The sequence below is a fragment of the Pelophylax lessonae genome (assembly GCF_965119305.1).
Source record: "Pelophylax lessonae genome assembly, chromosome: 1".
NCBI lineage: Eukaryota > Metazoa > Chordata > Amphibia > Anura > Ranidae > Pelophylax > Pelophylax lessonae.
In genome coordinates this window covers 317,107,226-317,127,110 of record NC_138768.1, presented here as the reverse complement: position 1 = coordinate 317,127,110, position 19,885 = coordinate 317,107,226, and the positions used below count along the sequence as shown (strand labels likewise).

General features: G+C 41.7%; 1 protein-coding gene across 1 annotated transcript in view; it reads right to left on the bottom strand.

Moving 5' to 3' along the window:
• Positions 1-14,627, bottom strand: part of LOC309545374 (T cell receptor alpha chain MC.7.G5-like) — a gene marked incomplete at its 3' end in the record, with an annotated part of 30,733 nt that extends 16,106 nt beyond the window's left edge. Inside the window, exons 1-2 of the mRNA XM_082244547.1 lie at positions 14,490-14,627; positions 14,101-14,402 (exon numbers count right to left, since the gene is read on the bottom strand). Of these exons, the coding sequence (XP_082100673.1) occupies positions 14,101-14,402; positions 14,490-14,532 (345 nt within the window). The 5' untranslated portion in view covers positions 14,533-14,627. The remainder of the gene's footprint in view (positions 1-14,100; positions 14,403-14,489) is intronic.
• Between the last annotated feature and the right edge of the window lie 5,258 nt (positions 14,628-19,885).

Genomic DNA, 19,885 nt, shown 5'->3' with positions numbered 1-19,885 from the left:
ACATGCTACAGAGCTGAACCTTCACAGGTACACCTTTTAGACCCCCCAGACACAAAATCACACAATAAAAGTTCTCAAAAATTGTAATTTTTGATAGTAAAGCCAATTATTGAAAAAATTAAAAAAAAAAAAGAGATTTTTTGATTTTTACTTTGGATTTCAGATCTGGGGGGGTCTAAAAAGTGTACATGTGAAGTTTCAGCTCTGTAGCATGTCCAGAACCATAAAAAGAAAGATCGTTTGTATTAGAAAACTTTCTGACAGGGGGTTGGCTTCGCTGCTGTAACACCTTGCCGGTTTAATAGAAGGCATTTTTTTGAGTTCTTTGCAGTCAGGAAAAACATCTGAACTTGTGTATAGTGGTACTGTGCACAAGTTCTGATGTTTCGCCTGCCTCCAAAAACCCCCAAAAAATGCCAGCAAAAACACACCTGAGCATTTTTTTTTTTGACGCTAGCGTTTTTTTTTTGGCATTTTTTGGGGTTCTTTTGAGGCAGGCAAAACATCTGAACTTGTGTATAGTGGTATATATACACACATACATATATTTATATACACACCTAGACATATATAGGTGTGATAGTAGCAGAAATATATTACTGTAAATGATTTCATTAGCGCAAGCATATATTTCTGCTACTATCACACCTAAATATGTCTAGGTGTGTATATAAATATATGGATGTGTGTATATACACCACTATACACAAGTTCAGATGTTTTGCCTGCCTCCAAAACCCCCCCAAAAATGCCAGCAAAAACACACCTGGGCATTTTTTTTTTGACGCTAGCATTTTTTTGGGTTCTTTTGAGGCAGGCAAAACATCTGAACATGTGTATAGGGGGTATATATACACATATATGTCTGAATATATACCCCTAGACATATATAGGTGTGATAGTAGCAGAAATATATTACTGTAAATGATTTCATTAGCGCAAGCATTTATTTCTGCTACTATCACACCTATATATGTCTAGGGGTATATATTCACACATATATGTCTATATATACCCCCTATACACATGTTCAGATGTCATGTCTGACATCAAACATGTCCTCAAAAAAGCACTGGCAGTGGCAGCCCCTGCAGCATAAAAAATGCTTGGCTGGTGAGAAGCCATATGGGTGTGCCGAAGCTATTCAGAGAAATGATCTTTTCTCTATAGCGGTCACCCTGCTATGGAAGGGTTTTGTCACCGTGCCATAGCAGTCACTGCCAGTTAACCCTACACTACACTACGGTCCCCTTACACTTAACACTTTCCCTACAGAAACCCAATTTTTGAAGCTAACTTAAGTGTAAAGGAGCACTCTAACTACACTAGATATTCCTTTCCTCACACTAAAAATAGCTAAATGACACTTTTAAAGTAAAATTAACAGAACTGCTTCCACTCTCTTCCATGTCCAGTATAACAATGCTAGGAATATGGCGGGGGCGAACTTATATACTGGGGGGCGTATTCACTAATGATTGGTCTAGGGACCCCCTAGTCACTCCAATCACATTCCTAGCATTCTCCTGCCCCCTCAATTGGCTTTTGCTAATGGTTCTGGTCCAATCACGGGCTTTTAAAGCCCATTTCCTGAAGCATTGCATTTTGGGCGGTTCTGGTTGCCGAATTCCGAACTTTTTGGGCAAAAAGTTCTAAATTCGGCCGAACCTCGAACACCCAATGTTCGGGCCGAACCGATGGTCGACCCGAACCGTTCGATCATCCCTACTCAGGAACACATACATTGTCCAAAGCTCAAAGCAGGTCCATAGTATCGTGGATGCATTCATTGTCAGAAACAATGGGTCTGCCAGGCAGTTGAATCAGGCTTTTGTGGATTTTGGCAAGGCATATAAGGTGGGAGTTCTAGGTGTTTTAATGTTTAGAACTTCAAAGGTTTTTTGTAATGATATTTCTAGCCTGGGCATTGGCAATGAGATTTCTATACTTCATAGTCATCCTATCAATAAACAGCTCAGATATACTTCTATACCAAAAATATATCCTTGTATTATGGAAATGAGAGCCAGACAGTCTGGGAGACTCCAGCCCTATATATAATATATAAATCTGAAATGTCCTTGATGGGCAAAGATGGACTTTTTAAATGGTAACTCTTATAAACCAACCCCTAATATCACACAGATATAGTTTGTTTAAAAAATGATAAAAAGCATTTATTAGTTATTAAATCCAATATTGCATACATAAACATAGCAAAACAAGGGCCATATAAAGCCCATAATACACTATACACAGAGTGACATCAGGCGTAGGTATTACATCTAATCATGCAGAAAATGCCAACATGTTTTGCGGTATTTACATCCCGCTTCTTTCAATGCTTTTAGTTGTCCACCTGTAATCCACAAATGTCAAAGGTAGCGGTGGATGTTAGAGGAGAGACCGAACAATATATACACATCCCAAACCGCGGGCGTGCAAGCACTCACGCTGGCCAGAGACATACTGTAGCTAGAGCTTCAATATGGTAGATATATACAGTAATGTCCCTGACCAAAAATGAATCAAAAGTCAGGGCAAGTAGCATCCCATAATGTTAACAGCGTGTTCCACCGCAGTGGGATGTCTGGGTCTCCCGGGCCCTACCGATCCAACAATTCTATACCATTCTTTGTTGTTTATGTAGCACTGATATTCTCCTATGTTGATGTGTGTCTGTATACTTTAATAAAACGTCCATGGACATTGCTATGTTTGAGTAGTTGGAGCCATCTAGTGACCAAATACTGGTAATGCAGATATGTTGTTTTTTTCTGAAAGAGACAGGAAGTGACTGTTGGTTTTGGGAGGTTTGGTGATCTACCCATGAACACCTTCTTGTTCAGGGCATGCTGGGTAGGGGATAAAAGGGGCCGGAGCAGCCATTTTAGGTCTCTTGGAATCGTGTGGCCTGCCTGAGAGGACCTGTGGGGAGATGGTGGCCAGATTGCAGAGACCCAGAGACACTCATCCGAGCATCGGAGGACGGGATCGACCCAGTGGGGCTGAACGGAGCGATTGGTCCAGCTGACGAAGAAGCAAGTTTCAGTCACCAGACAAAAGCCACCACACAGAGCCTCTATCCAGTGGGTGAGCGGGTCACGGCCCACAGTTTGTTAAATCTCACATGCAGTTAGACTCATATACAGGCCTCACTGGAAATTATAGTTCCACGAAGGAGCAGAGCAACTGATACTGAGAAGGTTTGAGGCCTATCTACCTTGATGTCTCAAGAAATGTTAAAATAGTTGTTACAGCTACACCAGAAGCATTTTCACTTCAATTTAATTCACCAAAACTGTGGATTACAAATCACAAGGAGCCACTTTAGCTAGCAAAGAAAAGAAGATCCAGGACAAAGTACTCCAAAAAGTGAGATCTCACACATAGCTTATAAAGTAGGGGGAGCTCCCAGGTATAGACATATATATATATGTATACTGTTTCTTTCTAATTGTTTATATTGAAATCCATTGTGCTGTTGTCTTATCCTGGAGTGACAATACAGGTATTTTGTACTATCTTACATTGTGTTGTATTGAATTGCATCACAGCTGTGCCAAGGGGATTGAGCCAAGTTAGTGGGGTTTATTGGTAGAGTGCAGGCCCAGATCAAACCAGCAGCCATTTCGGGGGTCAGTGCTACATTTAGTATGTCCATACCCATCCGCTCATATTGAGTGGTATTCATAACAAGTTTCCACTCTTGTTGGATGGTTTATTTTGCAATCATTTTTATTGAATTTTTCGTGAAAAATAGAACATCGAAGGTATAGAAAATAATACTGTTAACATAGGTACAACAGTCACAATTGTCCTACTGCAATTACAGAATAAAAAGGTAGAAAATTGACATTCAAAGCGTAGGCAGCCGCTATGCACCGCAGCCTGGGGAGAGTAGGAAGTCTCTGAACAGTTCCACATGAAACAGAACAATATCAAACGAGAACAAGCATTGGGAATGCAAACAACATAGTACAATGAGGAATAGGGGCAAAAAATGTGGGAAGTAATAAAAAAGGGGAGAACCCCCCCCCCCAACATCAGCCCCACAGACAGCCCACTGCCGTGTCCCAAGTCCAAGGCCGCCAATGTAATTGCATGTAGGTTTCGTATATGAGAATTTGCAATTGGGCTAACGGTTCATACCCATGAGGTCAAAGAAATAGGAGCAAAGTAGAATAGCGAGAAAGAAAAAGAAGAGAAAAAGTAGTAGGGAGAGAAAAAGAAAAAAAAAGGGGAAAGGAAAAAAGGACCCCGCCCCGCGCCCCACGTCCCCGAAATCTCGGAGACCCAGGCTCCACTAATTGCTACTAGTAAGATAGCGGAGCCACGGCTCCCATACTTTATCAAACTGTTTCATTTTGTCATTCAGCATGGCCGACATACGTTCATTGAGCATAATCCACGTAAGTTTATGTCAGAGCTGTGCGAACGGCAGGACAGGAGATCTCCAAGATCGTGCAAGCATTATTTTTGCAGCTATAAAAATAAACGTAATAAGCCTTCTCTGAGCCCCCGTGTTGGCAGCCACCTTCAGGCCTAATAAAGCCTGTTGTGGGGATTTAGTCAGATTAATTTGCGTAAGGGTGTAGATAAAAATATACACCCTTATCCAGTAGCGGCGTGCCTTAGGGCATTGCCACCAGATATGGAACATAGTTCCTTCCTGACAGCAGCCACAGCACAAGGGAGATGCGCCAGGTACATATTTCTAAATTCGCATCGATACCATATACCAGCGCAGCAATACTTTGTAGTTTGCTTCAATAATTGAAGTATTAACCACTTAAGCCCCGGAAGATTTTACCCCCTTCCTGACCAGGGCTTTTTTTGCGATTCGGCACTGCGTGATTTTAACGGACAATTGCGCGGTCGTGCAACGCTGTACCTAAATGAATTTGACGTCCTTTTTTTCCCACAAACAGAGCTTTCTTTTGGTGGTATTTGATCACCTGTGCGATTTCTGATCACCTGTGCGGACATCGGGTCCGCCGGTCACATGCGCTGACTTCCCAGGGAATGACCCGGGGCGGGTGCACGCCTCCGCGGGCTCGCGCTCGCCCGCTATTGGCTCACAAGGAAGTGACAGGCTAGTGACGTATATATACGTCACTTTGCCTGGCCGGGGCTGACCGCCGCCGTACATAGTCGTGCTGCGGTCGGCAACCGGTTAATTAGCGATCTGGAGGCGTCCTGAGCCATAAGTCGCCAGTCGACCAGCTCAATGCTTTCTTGTATGTCGGCCTCCCACTGAACCATATATGACAACTTCACAGAAGAATCAGACAATATATTGTAAAGTACGGAGATATAGCCGTGGAGTTTGTCATATTTCCGACAGAGATATTCCATGGGAGTCATAGTCGTGATATCAGAAAGCTGGGATAGAGTGCGTAGGTAGTGCACAATTTGGTAAAAGCGATAAAATTCAGACATAGGTAAGGCGCATTTCTCAATCAGTGTCTGTCTTGTCAGAATGCCCCTATGATCGCAAAAGTCCGCTATTCGTATGAGCCCCTTATTTGTCCACCACATGAAAGGTCTGGGAGAGAGACCCGGGGGGAACCCGCTATTGTTGAGCACAGGAGCTATGGGGGTGTGAAGCGATTTAAAGTTATGGGCCTTGGACAATCTGTCCCAGACTGCCAATGAATGGGACAGGGCCGGGCATAATATGGGGGGGGGGGGCGCTGTTTAGGCGGTTGCCACAATAAATGAGATATCTGTTTGTCTGAAACAGAGCGCGCCTCCAGCTGCATCCAAATAGGATGGGGCAGTTTGAGTGAAATTTCGCCAATTGGGCCAGTTGTGCAGCATAGTAGTACTTTATTAAATCTGGCACCCCCAGGCCACCCCTGCTTCTGGGAGTCAAAAGCGTTTGTCTGTTCACCCTAGGTCTCTTGTTCCCCCAGATAAAGGATAACAGTTTGCTCTGAAACCTCTGTATATCATTTCTATGTAAAGCAATAGGCAATGTGCAAAACAAATATAAAACCTTAGGTAGGATATTCATTTTCACTGAGTGTAGTCTGCCAAATCACGACGGAGGGTGGATCAGCCATCTGTCCATGTCAGCCAGCAGCCGAGCAAAAAGGGGCGGATAGTTGCTGGTGTATAGTGTATGGAAGGACGGTGTCAATTGTATTCCTAAGTAAGGTAACGTTTTGGTCTGCCAGATAAATTTATAGGACTGTTGCAAAACGGTAACCGTTGAACCCTCTAGAGAAACATTCATCCCCTGCGATTTAGCCTGATTGGTTTTCAGGCCTGATATACGCGCGAATTGGTGGAGCAGTGCAAGAAGGTTCGGAAGAGTCGTGATCGGCGAGGAAATCAAAGCCAGGATGTCATCCGCGAATATAATGCATTTGTGCTCTGATCCCCCACAGATCACACCCTTGATGTCAACCGAAGTGCGGATCTTGATTGCCAGTGGTTCTAAGGCCGACACAAAGAGTAGGGGAGACAAGGGACAACCCTGTCGAGTTCCCCTACCAATGGTTATCGGACCTGATGCATAGCCCTTCAACATAAGTTTAGCCGTGGGGAAGCTATAGAGAGCCCTCAACAGGGTAAGAAAGGCCGCGCCAAAGCCATATCTTGCTAATATATCAAATAGGTAATCCCACGAGAGGGAATCAAATGCCTTATGAATGTCTAATGAGAGAAGCATGCTCTTTCGAGGGCCCCCCCCCCATCCCAGTCCGAGTGGATAGCCGAAATGATGTCCAGCACCCGCCTAGTTTGGTCAGAAGTCTGGCGTCCCGGGACAAACCCAGCCTGATCAGGGTGGATATAACAAGATAGGAAAGAGCCAAGTCTAGTTGCCATAATTTTGGTTAAAACTTTTAAGTCCGAGTTTATTAACGATATCGGGCGATAATTCTCGCATGTACTGTGGTCTTTTCCCTTGTTGGATTGTTTAATAACAATCCTTTGTTTTTTGGAGACTGGAAACAGCTGACTGTTGAATACGACTCAGATTTGAGGTACATTAATCTCAAATCTGAGTCGTATTTAACAGTCAATCTCTCCATTTGGATTTCTCTAGTTACCTATTGTGCAAATGCATAAATGTTGGGATTTCCTTTCAATAAAGGAAATGCCTGGGATTTAGGTTTATAAAGTCACCCGGGGATGTAACCACCAAGCTGTCCCTCTCACTGGCATCTAATGGTGGGTCATCCATAGAATGCATTAAGGTGAAAAACTTTAAGGCTTTAGAACCACTTTAAGCCTGCAAACTGGAATGTTTTACAATAGCTAATAAAACACCAGTCTTTGGATTTTTATTCCCTTAATTGCTGCTAAAATAAAGTAGCTACAAACCCAATCAGGCCACGTTAGTGGGTTTTATGATTGGCTCAATAAAAAGGGTATCTGTTTTGCCTGGCTCTGTTTAGATGATAGTTAATATGGTAATCAATTGTTAAGATGTTCTGCAGTGTTTCATCTTTGTACTGATAATAACGTTTGGGATGCTGCTGAAAGGTTGTATATAGGAGATGCATTCCTGCAGGTGTTCTGTCTAGGGGGAGTACAGAATATGTGCAGACAGAATTAGATTTCAATCTAACTTGGGTCACACACTGCCAATGTTTAACAGAATAACTGTAACCTGGTGTTGCGAACTCAGTTTTGAGGGCACCAAGACCTCATTACTGCCATGAAAAGTACCTGAATTTCTGGGCATTTATGGAGCAGGCTTAATGTTATGTGTACATTGTCGTCTACTTGATGATTTGATGTGGAACACACCTGGTCCCAATGTATTAAGTTGCTAAAGTGAGTGTTATCTGAATTTCCAAGCAGAAAGATACACCAATTAGCCATAATATTATGACCACTGATAGGTAAAGTGAATAACATTAATTATCTCATTATAATGACACCTGAAAGTGGGTGGGATAAATTAGACAAAAAATGAACATGTTGTCCTTGAAGCTGATGTGTTTAAAGCAGAAAAAAAGGGCAAGCATAAGGATTTGAGCGACATTGAGAAGGGACAAATTGTAATGGCTAGAGTACTGCGTCAGAGCACATCCAAAACTGCAACTCTTGTGTTCTGTTCCCGGTCTGGAGTGGTCCGGACCTGCCTGCCAAAAGTGGTCCAAGGAAGAAAAAAGGGGAACAGGTGATAGGGTCATAGGCAACCAAAGCTCATTGATACACGTGGGAAGCAAAGGCTGTTCCCTGTAGTTTGGTCCAATAGAGGAGCTACTGTAGCTCACTTGAAAAATTGAATGCTGGTTCTGATAGAAAGGTGTCCGAACACACAGTACATTGCCAGTCAGGCTGCACCAACCGGCCCATGTCCACAGCCAAAAGTGCCTACAATGGGCAAATAAGCATCAGAACTGGACCATAGAGCAAAGGAAGACATAGCCTGGTCTGATGAATCACATTTTCTTTTTTATTATGTTGATGGCTGGGTGCATGTTCGTTGCTTACCTGGGGAAGAGATTGCACCAGGATGCACTATGGGAAGAAGGAAAGCTGGTGTAAGCAGAGATCTGCCACTGACGGCTTGGTGCCAGATACCACAGCATACTCAGGGCTGTTCAGGCTGCATAAGAGGAACCTACTCCATATTAGGTGGGTGGTCATGTTATGATGGCTGGTCAAAATGTTATGACTGATTGGTGTATATTGGATGATAGCAAGGATATAGTGATGAGGCTATATGAGGACCATAAATACTACTTATAGGCAGTGTGCAACTAAGTGATGCGTGATGTGTTTGATAAGTTGGTAAAGTACAGACAGTTAGTGGAGGGACAAGTTTTGCATTGATTCAGTGAGTGTTACATTACCAGCATAACAATAATAAAAGTTTTGCATGTCAATTTCTGTAGACTGCAGTTAGTTTTTCCATTTTATTCAAACAAGGCTGATTGCAGCCCATCTACCAGATTACTATCACATACATAACACACTTTTCGGGATATGTCAGAATTCCAAAACAAAGGGGCAGAACATCTACAACAGTTTTGATTTCAATTGAAATGATATATTTCATTAAATCTACTGCATTTATTATTTTTACCATGTCATGATTCATTGAAGCAACTTTTTAATGATTATTATAAACCTAAAAAGGATTGCAGATTTATTAGCAGAACCCTAGAGTAGCACTTACAGGAAGAAGTCACCTTCATGGATAATATATACAGCCCATGCAAGAAGACAACTCATTCATAGCACAGTCCTTTGTGAGCTTATAAAGCAGGATCTGATAAATTGTGCCCTATCTGAATATGAAGTAAGAAGGAAAGACCCAGGGGAACCACTGATCTTTCATTTGAGACCCTTTGGTCTAGTATGTCTAATGGCATAGGTATGCTAGATCTTCCATCCTTTCTCTACTTTAGGTGTTAGTTAGCCAGGAAGACATAATGGTTCACCTAGCTACATTTAATGAAAGCTAGAGGTTAGATTACTTTTGGTGTCTTATCAGCCGCATAATGTAAAATAAACCATGATTCTCATTCTGTGCATTATGAGAGAAAGACATGGGCCAGAGGCCCTGTCTATTGTACAGCAGAGGCTGTGTGTTCCTGAAGGGAAAGACTGAAGGTTGGGTTTATAAGAAATGAATGGTGGTATGAGCCAGTAAGTGCTGTTTGTGTTTCTGAACTAAAGTATTAGTCAGGAGGGTTGAACTTAACGATGTTGTGAGTTACACCACATAGAATACAATGTAAATGCATTACTTGTGTAAAATGTGTTATAAACCTATTACAGTAATTTATTGGGCCGATTGTGTTAGTTGGGTACCTAGGCTAGCTGTGTTGGACTTACAAACAAATTGGACCTACAAACGTGCTCTCGGAACAGAGCTTGTTCTTATGTAGGGGACTTACTGTACTTATGTTCATCTGCTGACACTAAAAGTTGGCAGGAGACCTAAAATAATGATTCAGACATGTTTTAGATTTCTACCTCATTTCCTGCTACTACTGCTTGCTAATTCTTCTTCTACTTCTTACAACAACAATACTGTACAGTTCTTAAAGTGGTTCTAAAGGCTCAAGATTTTTTACCTTCATGAATTCGTTGCATGGAGGTAAAAAACCTTTTCTGTGCAACAGTCTCCCCAGCCCCCCCCCCTAATACTTACCTGAGCCCCATCTTGATCCAGTGGTTTGCACGAGAGCGTCAGAGAACGAGCCTGCTTGGGTTCCCCCATTGCAAGCTTCTTGCTGTGGGGGCATTCGGCAGGAGAGAGTGGCCAAGAGCGCTGGCAAGGGATCCGAGAAGAAGAGGATTGGGACTGCTTTGTTCAAAACCACTACAGAGAACAGGTAAGTATGACATGTTTGTTATTTAAAAAGATAAAAGGAAAGTCTTTAATATCACATTAGAACAATATAACATTAATTAGTAAGGATATTCGCCTAGGGCCCCATGCACACCGCTGCTTCTAATCTAAAGGTTTTACAGGCTTTTGGCATTTTTTTGCCTAAGTGCTAGGTGCATTTAGCACTTAAGTGTTTATTTATCTCATTGGCCAGAGTTTGAATTTATGGCTATTGAAATAAACACCCAAACACTTTTTAACTTGTCTAAACTGGTTTGAAAAAATGCAGCTTAGGTGAGTTTTTAACTCTGATTTTCTCCTGTCAAGTGTGCATGAAGCCTAATGGGAGACTTCCAGACACTGTAGCTTTTCCTGCTAAAAAAGATATTTGAACAAAATCTTTGAAAACTTTCCCATACCTATTGGCTACTTTGATTTTTTAAAACCTCTCATCACCCCCCTTGATCCCTCCTAACATTCCGGTGTAGCGATACCCCTGTAGGAGCCGCTGATTAATGTGGTCGTCTCCCACCCTGCAAAGGCAGGCATTTCCACTCACTCCAAAGTCAAGAAGCAGTCCTTGCAGCTTTATTTGGTTTTTTAATTTTTTTTATTTAGGGGATTTGGACTTGGATAGGGAAAAGGATAATATGGGATGCCCATTTGATCAGCAAAACTTGTTAGGGACTTGAACTATACTGCTCAAAATAATTAAAGAAACACTTTGAAAACACATCAATGGGGGAAAATATCATGCAGGATATCTATACTGATATGGACTGGGTAATGTGTTAGGAACGAAAGGATGCCAGATCGTTTGATGGAAAGGAAAATGATCAACCTACAGAGGGCTGAAATTCAAGACACCCTGAAAATCAAAGTGAAAAATGATGCAGCAGACTAGTCTATTTTTCTGAAATTTCAAAATGGTACTCAGTAGTTTGTATGGTCCCCATGTGCTTGTATGCATGCCTGACAACGTCGGTGCATGCTCCTAATGAGATAATGATGGTGTCCTGGGGTATTTCCTCTCAGATCTGAACCAGGGAATCACTGAGCTCCTGAACAGACTGAGGTACAACCTCGCGTTGTCAGATGGGCCAAAACATAATGTCCCAGCGGTGTTCTATTGGATTTTGATCAAAAGAAGATGTGTTGGGCGCTTGTGCCGACAAGGTGGGGCCTGCACTGGGATATGGATGGAAAAAGGGGGGGGGGGGAATTCCAGGTAGTGCAAAGTTCCAGTGTTGACACGGAGGGCAGCGCTGTAGGCAGACAGAAGCCAAAAATCCCGCTGGCACATAAGAGAAGAGAGGACAGGCGCCACTCAGTGAGACAATAAAGGTTTATTGCACAGTAGTATTCATAACAAACTTACATTAAAGCAAGGTGAATGGCTCTTAAACCCCTTCTATGGCGTGGTACTTCCGCCCTCCAGCCGAGCCAGCAGCCGGGAGATGACGCAACCTCGGGGGAGTCCAATGGGGGAGCAGGATCAAGCCAAGCCGGAAGTACCACGCCATAGAAGGGGTTTAGGAGCCATTAGGAGAAGCCTTCACCTTGCTTTAATGTAAGTTTGTTATGAATACTGTGATATAAACCTTTATTGTCTCACTGAGTGGTGCCTGTCCTCTCTTCTCTTATTGGATTTTGATCAGGCGAGCATGGGGGGCCATTCAGTTGTATCAAATCCTTCATCCTCCAAGAGCTGGTTGCATACTCTCGCCACATAAGCCCGGGCATTGTCATGCACCAGGAGGAACTTGGGACCCACTGCACCAGCATAGGGTCTGAAATGGGTCCAAGGATTTCATCCTGATACCTAATGACAGTCAGGGTGCAATTGTCAAGCCTGTAGAGGTCTGTGCGTTCCTCCATGGATATGACTCCCCAGACCATCACTGACCCACCACCAAACCGGTCATGCTGAACGATGTTACAGGCAGCATAACGTTCTCCATGGCTTCTCCAGACCCTTTCAGGTCTGTCACATGTGCTCAACGTGAACCTGCTCTCATCTGTGAAAAGCACGTGTGGGACCTGCCAATTCTGATGTTTAATGGCAAATGCCAATCGAGCTCTATGGTGTTGGGCTGTGAGCACAGGGCCCACTAGAGGACATTGGGCCCTCAGGCCACCATCATGAAGTCTGTTTCTGATTGTTTGGTCAGAGACATTCACACCAATGGGCTGCTGGAGGTCATTTTGGGTTAAGGACCTTATATGGCTCTGTTCAGCTCTCCTAGAGTAATTGCCTGACTCCTGGAATCTCCTCCAAGCTCTTGAGACTGTGCTAGGAGACACAGAAAACCTTCTGGCAATGGTACGTATTGATGTGCCATCCTGGAGGAGTTGGAATGCCTGTGCAACCTCTATAGGGTCAAGGTATCGCCTCATGCTACCAGTAGTGACACTGACCCCTAGCCAAATACAAAACTAGTGAAAAACAGCCAGAAAAGATGAGTAGGGAAAACAAATATCAGTGGCTTTCCACCTGTAAAACCATTCCTGTTTTTGAGGTTCTCATTGTTGCCCATCTAGTGTACCTGTTGTTCATTTCATTACCACCAAAGCAACTGAAACTGATTAACAACCCCCTCTGCTACTTAACTGACCATATCAATATCCCAGGAGTTTAATTGACTTGATGATATATTCTGAATAAAAAGTGTTCCTTTGGTTTTTTTGTAACTATTTTTATAGTTATTAGTGTTTTCATATTTTTATAGTTATTAGTGTTTTTTAACTATATAGAGAACAAATTTACCATGCGTAGTGTGGTCAGTTTTTAATGGGAAAGCAGAGGGACTGGCAGGAACCAGGTATTTCTTTACTCAAATGGTACATCTCCCTAAATTTAAGAAGAGGATTTTAGGCATTTGTAAACTCCAACTCCTGACAGCATTTTGCACATAAGACTCTCCCCAGAAGTATATGAAGCAATGATGAAGTGTTGAATCACACTTATACAAAGCATTTTAATCTACTTTACTCATTATTATAAGTTAGGTGGGACTATAAAGGTAAAAAGCTATTTGGTTAAAAATTTACACAAAGGCCATGGGATTGAAGTTATTAATGAGCGCAACATGTATCTGTAACCCCTGACCGATTCTAGGACAATATCCCCCCGCACAATATCCCCCCCTGGACAACATTCCCCCAGACAATATCCCCCCTGGACAACATCCCCCCGGACAATGTCCTCCCTGGACAATATCCCCCTAGACAATATCCCCCCTCTAACCCTAACCCTAAACCTAACCCTCTAACCCTAACCCTAACCCTATGTCCAGGGGGATGTTTTCCGGGGGGATATTGTCCGGGGGATGTTGTCCCGGGGGGATATTATCCGGGGGGATGTTGTCCCGGGGGGATTATGTCCAGGGGGATGTTTTCCAGGGGGATATTGTCCCGGGGGATAATGTCTGGGGGGATATTGTCCGGGGGGGATATTGTCCTGATACCCCCCTGACCAGTATACCTGTTTTGGACTGATGTCTCAGTAAGTAGTAAAACAATGATAAGAACGCTAGGCTTTTTAAGGTCACAAGAAAAGTCAGTAACTGCACCTTCCTTAAACACAAAACTTTAAAATTACAACCAATTTTTTGCAGTATAAACTACTTTATCTACATTTGAAATAAAAGACATAGTATAACATACGTAACACTCAACACAGCAGACTAGGCTTACCTAGCTGCCTACAATTCACTGTTAAATAACATCTGAGTCATTTATTGGCCTTCCTTGTAGTAAGGTTTTTGTGCACCTGTTTAACTGCATTTGATCACTGTGAGCCTTAGGACACAGTAATAAACGCCCAAGTCTTCTGCTGTAACTGGTGATATTTTAAGGGAGAACAATCTTTCCTGTCGTAAGAAAGTTGCAAAGAAACGATGTCTGAACCTAGGCATCAAATCATCAGGCGTAGACTGGTCATGTTGTATAAATGTTATGGATTTGCTTGGCTCTTGAAGGTACCACATAAGAGATGGATACCCTCCACTGTAAGTGCAATTGAAGGTCACTGATTCTCCTTCTTTACTATGTAAATCATTTGTCGATTGGGTTACCGTTTGACCTGTTGTAAGATCTATAAAAACACATTATGTCAACTTATTTCTGTAGTTACATTGTGATATAACCTTCTAATTTTCAAATAATTAAATATAGACCATACCCCAGAATAACATTTCTAGAAATAAAGCATGGATTATCTTCATTGTGCCACCACTTCACCTATTCTTTACGGATTCTGATCTAAGGTGTGTGTGTGTGCACAGCTGTAAGTCATCCACAAAACAAGAGATGTAGGCAGTCACAGATGCTTTTAAGATGTTAGATGTGTGTGACAAAGTTCCTTTTTACTGACTACACCTTAAACCTATGTGGCTAATATGACACACCCCACTTTAGCAGTTTCCAAGTGATTTACTCATTTTTTGTCTAGAAACATACTTAATATGAGCTTAGGTTTTTTTTTTTAATAAAACACATACAAAGTTCTGTTTTTTTGTCTGTATGCTCAACTTTTGGCTAAGGTATGTAATATTCCAGCTTGCTCATGCATTAATAAATGAGTTGCAGTATACTGAAAAGGCTACTATGCAAAAAAGAAGCCCTCACAGACTCTCATTGTGGGGTTTAATCCCATGTGGGGATACAAAGGAAATTGTGGGGGGGTTACAGTTTTATCCCTTTTTTGAGTGTTACTATAAAAACATAGGGGAAAGATTTTTTTCTTCCACCACACATCTTTACACAGTATGGTAGAAAATATAGGGCCTGCATGTCCATGATGTAACAATGAGAAGCAGTCACTACACAGATCATTTTTTATCAACCTTTTTAAAATGGAGGAACCCTTGAAACACCTTTCCAGGTTTGGTGAACTCCTGCTGATAATTCTATATCAACAGCTCAAAGTATATTAGTGTGAAGGTCACCAGGAAAAATGCTTCTTATATTTGTGGTCGATAAGAAGAATTCCTCCTTACAGATTGCTAAAAAAGATCATGGGTGTCTGTAGTTACTCTAAGCTAAAAGATAGAAATTGCTTTTTGCCCAAGGAACCCCTAGGAACCCTGGTTGAAAAAGGCTGACATAGACAATGCAGTGCTGCACATGCATTTTACAAAGAGGTTTTTCATCCTCTGTAATAAGTAATCAGAAGGTGACTAGGATATAATCTGGAAACTAAAGAGTGTCATAGGCACACTTTAAAATGACATTGTGTCTCTGCATGACAGATGTCGGTGAGGGCAACAAGTACATGAACCCACAGCATACACCATGTGTGGAGACACACTGGGGTTCATTTACTAAAACTGGAAAGTGCAAAATCTAGTGAAGCTCTGCATAGAAACCAATCAGCATCCAGTTTTTTTTGTCAAAGCTTAGATGAACAAGCTGATGTTAGAAGCTGATTGGCTACCATACACAGCTGCACCAGGTTTTTCACTCTCCAGTTTTAGTAAATCAACACCACTGAGATCAGAATGTCCATATGCGCACTCCATCCTTAGTTCAGATGAGCTTTCTCCCTGCCTCCCAAAGGTAGTGTACTCTAATGATCTAAGGATTCTTATATTTGCTCATTTGCATTAGAGTGCACTTCTTTTGCGAGTGTAATTTTTATTATTTTATTAAAGTGCATATTTTAAGAGGTAAAGCACAATGATGGTGTTTTAAATAGTTTTTAAGCTGAGGAGCTGTTGGATCGGGATTGTTTTATAACACTGTGCCTAGTAACAAGAGTGAAATTGGCCTGATGATAAATCCAGAGATATCCTAAGGAGACCCTTTAATAGGGGAAAATGCATGGTGACCTATTTTATTCAGGTGAGCGCATTGAGTGAAAGGCGGTGTGTGCACATGAGCAGTCACAAGCACACTGTGATTTTTTTTTTGATTGAACTAGATGAACTTGGGTCTTTTTTCAACCTAACTAACTATGTAACTACACTGCTCAAAAAAATTAAAGGAAAACTTTGAAAACACATCAGATATCAATGTAGTAAAATATCATGCTGGATATCTATACTGATCTGGACTGGGTAATGTGTTAGGAACGAAAGAATGCCACATCGTTTGATGGAAATGAAAATTATCAACCTACAGAGGGCTGAATTCAAAGATACCCTAAAAAACAAAGTGAAAACATTTCATAACTCAAAATGGTACTCAGTAGTTTGTATGGCCCCCACATGCTTGTACGCATGCCTGACAACGTCGGGGCATGCTCCTAATGAGACGACGGATGGTGTCCTGGGGTATTTCCTCCCGGATATGGACCAGGGAATCACTGAGCTCTCGAATAGACTGAGGGGCAACCTGGCAACACCGGATGGACCAAAACATAATGTCCCAGAGGTGTTCTATTGGATTTTGGTCAGGCGAGTGTGTGGACCATTCAATGGTATCAGATCCTTCATCCTTCAGGAACTGGCTGCATACTCTCGCCACATGAGGCCCAGCATTGCCGTGGACCAGGAGGAACCCAGGACCCACTGCACCAGCATAGGGTCTGACAATGGGTCCAATGATTTCATCCAAATACCTAATGGCAGACAGGGTGCCATTGTCCATTCCTCCATGAATATGCCTCCCCATACCATCACTAACCCACCACCAAACCGGTCCTGTTGAACGATGTTACATTCGGCATAATATTCTCACGGCTTCTCCAGACCCTTTCATGTCTGTCATGTCTGGTGTTCAATGGCAAATGCCAATCAAGCTTCACAGTGCTGGGCAGTGAGCATAGGGCCCACTTGAGGACATCGGGCCCTCAGGCCACTACTCTCCTAGAGTAACTGTCTGCCTCCTGGAATCTCCTCCATACTCTTGAGACACAGCAAACCATCTGGCAATGGCACGTATTGATGTGCCTTCCTGGAGGAGTTGGACTGCCTGTGTAACCTCTATCCAGGTATTGTCTCATGCTACCAGTAGTGACAATGACTCTAGCCAAATGCAAAACTAGTGAAAAACAGTCAGAAAATATAAGTAGGGACAAAAAATGTCAGTGACCTCCATCTTATATAGTTTTTCTTTAATTTTTTTAAACAGAGTATGTAACTATGTTTCTATAGTTCAGCATAATAAGTTTGCACAGCACTATTTAGTATATTCAATTGAACGCAATCTATTTAAAATGTATACCATCTTTTAGTACCTTCAGACATAGCTGCAATAAGTATTCATTTTGTTATGTAGTGCTTGCAAAATAAAAGGGAATTCCTTACAAAGCACAACATTTACTTATAAGATACAATATGAATAGGAGTCGACACACTCTCAGCCTGCATGTACTCTCAAAACAAAACCAGAAAAATTCCTAGCTCAACTCACCAACCAGTCTGCTGAACACCCAAATTAAGCTGTCTAACAATATGCGTTAAAAAGAGGGGTTTAATTAAAACACATTTGCAAGCGCATGTGTAAGCTGCAAGGCCCCTTCACGGCACCCTGTATTACCTGCAGTTCTAACTCCTGTGAATATATGAGACTCTTCACAGTGGAAGCACAGGCATTCTAATAGATAGAAAGAGGGCAGGTGAGCCTGGAGGTCCTCCTTAAGGGCACAGGAGGACCCTGGGCGCCCAGCACATAGCACAATGGAAGCAAAGGCGTCCAGTGTGTCCCCCCTACCCAGTATACATCAATAAAAAACAAAATGGCCCTTGCCCTCATCTATAACTCATCTATAACTGGCCTTCACAGCAAGGAGCACATGGAAGGGCAGCCCATGCAAAACAAAGCCAGAAAAATTCCCAGCTCAACTCACCAACCTGTCTAACAATTTGCGTTAAAAACAGGGGTTTAGTTAGCACACATTTGCAAATGCATGCGTAAGCTGCAGGGCCACTTCACAGCACCCTGTATTACCTGCAGTCCTAACTCCTGTGAATTTATGAGAGTCTCCACAATGGAAGCACATGCATTCTAATGGATAGATACAGGGTACTAGGCTACCCTAACATCGGACGCGGGAAAACGCAAAATTCGCAAAAACGTAAACCATTTTTGCCATGATTTTGCAGCACTTTGCCAGCGGTTAAAACATTTGTATTCTGAATGCAATTCTTCCACATTCAGGAGAGGAAGGTTTAACCTCACCTAAACATGGCAGCTCCTAAACTCTACTAAAAGCCTATGTGTACATGGAAACATAGGCATTTATGGAGTTGAATTTAGGAGCTTTGGCAAACAAAATGCCAAAAGCTCCTAAACACAAGTTTGGAAGCTGCCAGGAGCTACTAGTGTTCATGAAGCCTAACAGTACATTTTGTATTATACAGTTATACAATGATGACCTCTAGTGGGAAATGTTTTTTCTATGTTATGTAGATATAGGTAAAATTATATGGTAGGCATAGAGAAGAAATATGAAAATCTGTGAATCCTGTTTTCCTTTGTTTAAACAGCATTTCACCTCAGCACGTGGCTAATTTATGTATGTTCACCACAAGAGCAAGCTTGCACTCATTTCCTACAGTCCTCTGGGTTTTCTAAGAAAAAATAATTTACCCCATCATCCCCTTGCAGTGATGTTAGGAGCGTCAATAGTTTTAATAAGCCATAGTAAATGCAAAAAAAAACAAATTGTGTTGTAATGTGTAAAACATTTATTAGAAGTACTTTGCATTTTTATTTTATAGGCTTGATTGCAATTTAGTTAAAGATTGTACAGTAAGCCAAATTCTATGTATACAAATATACTAAAATAAGGTTCTTTGATTTACATTTTTTTTTTTTACAGGTATGAAGTGCAAACACCAAAAAGTGCAGCAACATCTAGTACCCCACCCCCACTAGAGTTGGAGTTTCATGCTACCTAAAGGAGTACACTTTCCACATAGACAAGTGAACCCTCAATTATGTGCAGAGAAATATTAAAAACAAAAATCTTTGCTTAGGATTGGATGAATGAAGTAAATATTAGGCTGGCCATACATGTTCAATTTTCTTGTACAATTTTCTGTTAGATTTACCAAAAACAATATAATATGAGGTCAAAACTAAACAACACTTTCAATTATATCCAATTAGGCAGGCCTTTGTACTACATACTTGAAGGTTAATCTGAAGAACATTGTACAGAAAATTGTAAGAAAATTGTATAATGTATAGCCAGCCTAACTTTTCTGCACTAAGTACCATATAGCAAAACTCCAGCTAAAATACAGAATAACAATTAATAACCTATTAAAAGATAAAATAAACAAACTTTTGCTTCAGTATTCTCCTTAAATCAGAAGTTTTTTGCTGAAGTACTTTTCTTCTTCCACTAGATGTCTTCAGCGTGGTGGTCAGTATCATTGAACTCATCTGCTCTGAACCCAAGGGCTATTGGATGTGCACCAGTCTATGACTGGACAGTGAAAGTAGAAGCAGCACATTTCTGCATTTTCCTCTCATAGCTCTACACTATAGGCACTCCAAGTCAAATCCAGATACTTGCATTTAAAAAATAAACTTGATGATCTATTAATCACAACAGATTTATTACATTAAATCATAAAACAACAACAATGTAATTAACTGAAATAACACATTAGAAAATGATTCAAG